The sequence below is a fragment of the Nematolebias whitei genome, chromosome 8, assembly GCF_014905685.2.
Source record: "Nematolebias whitei isolate Nwh7 chromosome 8, NemWhi1, whole genome shotgun sequence".
Taxonomy (NCBI): domain Eukaryota; kingdom Metazoa; phylum Chordata; class Actinopteri; order Cyprinodontiformes; family Rivulidae; genus Nematolebias; species Nematolebias whitei.
Window position 1 is genome coordinate 3048667 of NC_056505.1, and position 4362 is coordinate 3053028.

The window sequence follows — 4362 nt, forward strand, 5'->3', positions numbered from 1 at the left end:
CTACAGAATCAGCTGAAGAGCTAGAGAACGAGCTGAAGACCTACAGAAAGAGCTGAAGACCTACAGAACCAACTGAAGACCTACAGAATCAACTGAAGACCTACATAATCAGCCAAAGAGCTACAGAATCAGCCGAAGAGCTACAGCTCAAAGGTCACCTGCCGATGCTGTGGCTCGTCAGCAGCCGAAGCAGCTCGCAGGTCTTGGTCCTCACCGACGGGTCGTGGTCTTTTAATAAAACCTTCAGCTGCTCCATGAAGCCTGCAGGAGAAGCAGCCTCAGATTATTGAGCTGTTTGAACAAACAGGATGAAAACAGACGGAGCTCTGGTCCCTCCTCTCCTGCACTTTTCTCTCCTGGTTTCTAAGAGCTGCTGCAGAGAAGCTAAATTCAGCTAAACTCCCACAAACGAACCGTTTCGAAGGAGTTTACATCACATGACTCAAACTGAGATCAGATATTTTTATTGAATTTAGGGAAAACTCCCAGAACTCGTTTCACGTTTGATTATTTCTTAAAGTCAGAGACGAGTTTTCTTCTCAAACGAACCGATGGAAAACCAAAGTCCCTCCACAAACCTTCTAAAAATAAAGTTTTATATTTTAAAATGAAAGGTGAAGATAATAATCAGTTTTTATCAGAAAAATCAAATGTCTTTAATTATTTTCTGTCTTTCAGCTGAACTCTACTCACATCTAAACTTTTACTCCTTTAAAAAAGTTAAACTCGTGATTCTGTGAATTATTTTCTTTTTTTTCTGAATCATTTTTACTCGTTTTTACAAAAAATATAAAAAAATAAAATCCTGCTTTAGTCGTCTTAGAGCTGATTTTACTGTGTAATTTAATGATCAGCCACCGCTGAAGGTGAAGTGATGTTTGTTCTGTCTGTTAGCAAAATATCTCGTGACTCGTGATTGTAGTCAAACTCTCAGGAAGTGACGACATGTTCATGCAGTTCAACGTGTTTCAAGATGGCCGCCACAGCTGAGCAACCTGGTGTGGTGGTAGCTGAGAGTCACCCCAACAAACAGGCTGAGACGCATTCAAAGTCTCATAAAAACATCGTTTTAGTTTGAAGCGTGAAGCGGCGGGCGACATGCATCCCTCATGTTGGGCCTTTAAACCTGGTCTCACGGTTCAGGCCTCCATCCGGTCCACTTTCATGTTTACTTTTCACCAAAACTACATTTTGTTTGTTTGTTTTGATTTTGAGCCTCAGAAAAGTTTATAAAAAATAAAAAGTTTCATGGTTCAGAACAGATTCTGCCTCAGAGGTTCGGGAGGTTCTGGACTTGCCTCCGGTGACGGTCTGGTAGAGCCTCTCCGGGTCGTGGATCAGGTCGCACAGTGAGTCCAGAACCGGGACCCTGCCGGCCCCCTCCTCCCGCTCCAGCTGGCCGAACAGCAGCGGGACAGACCACCGGCCGAAGCCCACCGCGGCCCGGCTCGGGTCTGCCGCGGAACCGGCCATCTGGGACCAACAGAACCGGGTTTAATCTGGTCAAAGTCGTAGGGCCGCTGCTGTTGCCATGGTAACAGCAGGTACACGCCATGCTGCTGCGTTCAGGCTCCAGGAGGAAAGTGTGTAATTTCAGAGACGGTTTATTTTAACTGTGAGTGAACGAAATATTATTTAAATTAAAACACTCGAGGTTCTTGTATAAACACCGTGTTAGCGAAATATATCAATCTGTGAAAAGGGCCTGATCTAAGACATGATTTAATTTCTGAACTCTTACTGGGACGATCTTAAAGATTTATTTTTCATTCTGTAGTCACACTTTTTATTGTAGGTTTCAAAGAATCACTGCTGTCTCAGAAATCAATTAGTTTAAAGCTTCCCGAGGAAAAAACGAACAAATGAGAGTTTGTTCAGTCGGGATGGAAACGAACCAAAAGTCTCAAACTTCCTGAGCAACTTTATTTACCCCAGAAAGTTTCACAAGACTGGTTTTGAAAATGCTGTTTTTATCTGATGGAAACTGACGTGACATAAATTTTGAGGTTTCACAGAGTTGTTCACAATAAGCCAGAGTTACACAACAGACTGTGCATTTCAGGATGATGATATAAAAGTTGAACTTGTCATTTGTAAAAAATAAAATAAAACTATTTTTCTGTAGATGTTGGATTTGTTCTGTTAGTTGAAGCTGTTTATGATGGCCTGCAGTTCAGTCAATCTGTCACTATCATTTTCTACAACAATAAAAATAAACAATATGTCACGTTATAACTTACGTTCACTACATTAGATTAGCTACATAACCAGGTCTGAAGCAAACGCCGTCATCCCGAGTGTTATCAGGCAGTTGCTTAAGATGGATTTTGAAAAATGTTTTTATCAGATGGAAACACCAACAGAAGCTAATTTTAATATTTCACCATGAAACACAAAGATGGCCACAATGTAAGTCGGAGTCACGTCATGGAAGATCTACTGAAGCAGATAAAAAAAACAGAGTTACTGGAATCAATCAAGTTAAAAAAAAAACATAATTTAGGAATCAAATAATAAATAAAAAAATTTAAAATCACCTCCGGGATTTTAAAATTAACAACAAATGAACTTTAAGTTTCCAGCAGTGTGAGGGACCAAACAACCCAAGCACAGATCAGAACCTTCTCCTCATTCCGCTGGAGAAATGTATCAGACGGTTCAAAATTAGAAGAGAAACTTTATTGTCATAACATATCAGGTGAGAGCGTTTCTCCGATCGCTGCACATAAGTAAAATAATAATAAAAACTGTGAACAGTAAAACCATAAAGCAGGAATAAATATAGAGTAATTAAATGGATTTTTTTTTTTAATAATTCATTTATCTCTTAGCATACACACACTTTATGACTACAAGGACTTGATGGCAGGGAGAGAAGCTGTATTTAACTCTGTTTGTCCTGATTTTGAGGCACCTGTACCTCCTGCCACAAGGCATGAAGGTGAACAGGTGCTGCATGTGTGAGGGGTCGGCAGTGACTGCCCTCGCTCTCCTGAGACACCGCATGCTGGTAGTGACTTCTCATGAAGGTAAGGGACTGCCAGTAATAAGTTGTGTGGCGTTAATGACCCTCTGCAGGTTCTTTCTTTCCGCCACAGGTACACCAAGCTGTAATACAAATCATCAGAACACTTGATGGTGCTGCGGTAAAAGGCCACAAACAGTTTTTTTCTCCAGATGGTTTCTTCTAAATATACTAAGTTGAGTCTTTGTCTGGCCTTTTGACCACCGTAAATGTGTTGGCAGTCCAGGAGAGGTCCTGGACTACTGTCCCCGTTGATACTCAGTGGGGCTGGATCCCCCTTTGTGTTTCCTGAAGTCAATCACCAGCTCCTTAGTTTAACTGGTGTTGAGCAGCAGGTTGTGTTCAGACCACCAACCTGCCAGTTTGTTGACCTTGTTCCTATAGGTGTGCACCTGAACAACAACCTCAGCTGGAGCAACAACACCACCAGCCTGATGAAGAAAGCTCATCAGAGACTCTACTTCCTCAGACGGCTGAGACAAACTGGTCTGGAAGCTCAGTCCTCACCTCCTTCTACAGGTGTGCAGTGGAGAGCATCCTGTGCTCCAGCATCAACGTGTGGCATGGAGGCTGCACAGCTGCAGAAAGAAAAGCTTTGCAGAGAGTGGTGAAGGCTGCACAGAAGATGTTGGAGTCAGCCTCCCCACCATCACAGACATCTACACCTCCAGATGCAGGAAGAGGACCACCTGCATCATGAAGGACCACACTCACCCAGCACACACACTTTTGCCCCGCTCCCCTCAGGAAGGAGGTTGAGGAGCATTAAGTGTGGAACCACTAGACTGAGGAACAGCTTCTACCTTGAGGCTGTTAGACTCATGAATCTCTAACCAGAATAATGGTATGGTATAAAGTTTATTCAATTTAAAAAAAGTACAAAACAATTCCATAACAATATAAAAAAGATACAAAAGATTTAAAATGAAAGGCAGCAGAAAGAAGAAAAAATCTTATTATATCTGCCCCTTTTTTCAAACAATTATTTCAGACATAATAATCTTCAAGTAACAGAACAAAATGAATAACTCTTTCTAATTTTTCTAATTCTAATACAAAACACACACTAAGCTACTTCATATATACTTTTTTAACAATCTAGATTTGATCTTTTTCTTAAATGTGCACATTGACTTGGCATTTTTCACATCACTCTCTAGACCATTCCACAATCCAACTCCTTGGATTGAGGTAGACCTTCCCTTCAGACTAGTTCTGAATTTTGGTTTGACAAATATCTCTATCCCCTTAAGATTGTAACAACTTTGTCTTTTAACAACATTTCTTTGGATATTTAATGGTAATGTGTTATTTTGAGCCCTATACATAACTGATAA

At 41.0% G+C, this 4362-nt stretch overlaps 1 protein-coding gene across 1 annotated transcript in view; it reads right to left on the minus strand.

Annotated features, from left to right (window-relative positions):
• The window catches only part of rsph14 (radial spoke head 14 homolog), an 18109-nt gene extending 16636 nt beyond the window's left edge, over positions 1–1473 (minus strand). Inside the window, exons 1-2 of the mRNA XM_037680830.1 lie at positions 1299–1473; positions 159–261 (exon numbers count right to left, since the gene is read on the minus strand). Of these exons, the coding sequence (XP_037536758.1) occupies positions 159–261; positions 1299–1473 (278 nt within the window). The remainder of the gene's footprint in view (positions 1–158; positions 262–1298) is intronic.
• Between the last annotated feature and the right edge of the window lie 2889 nt (positions 1474–4362).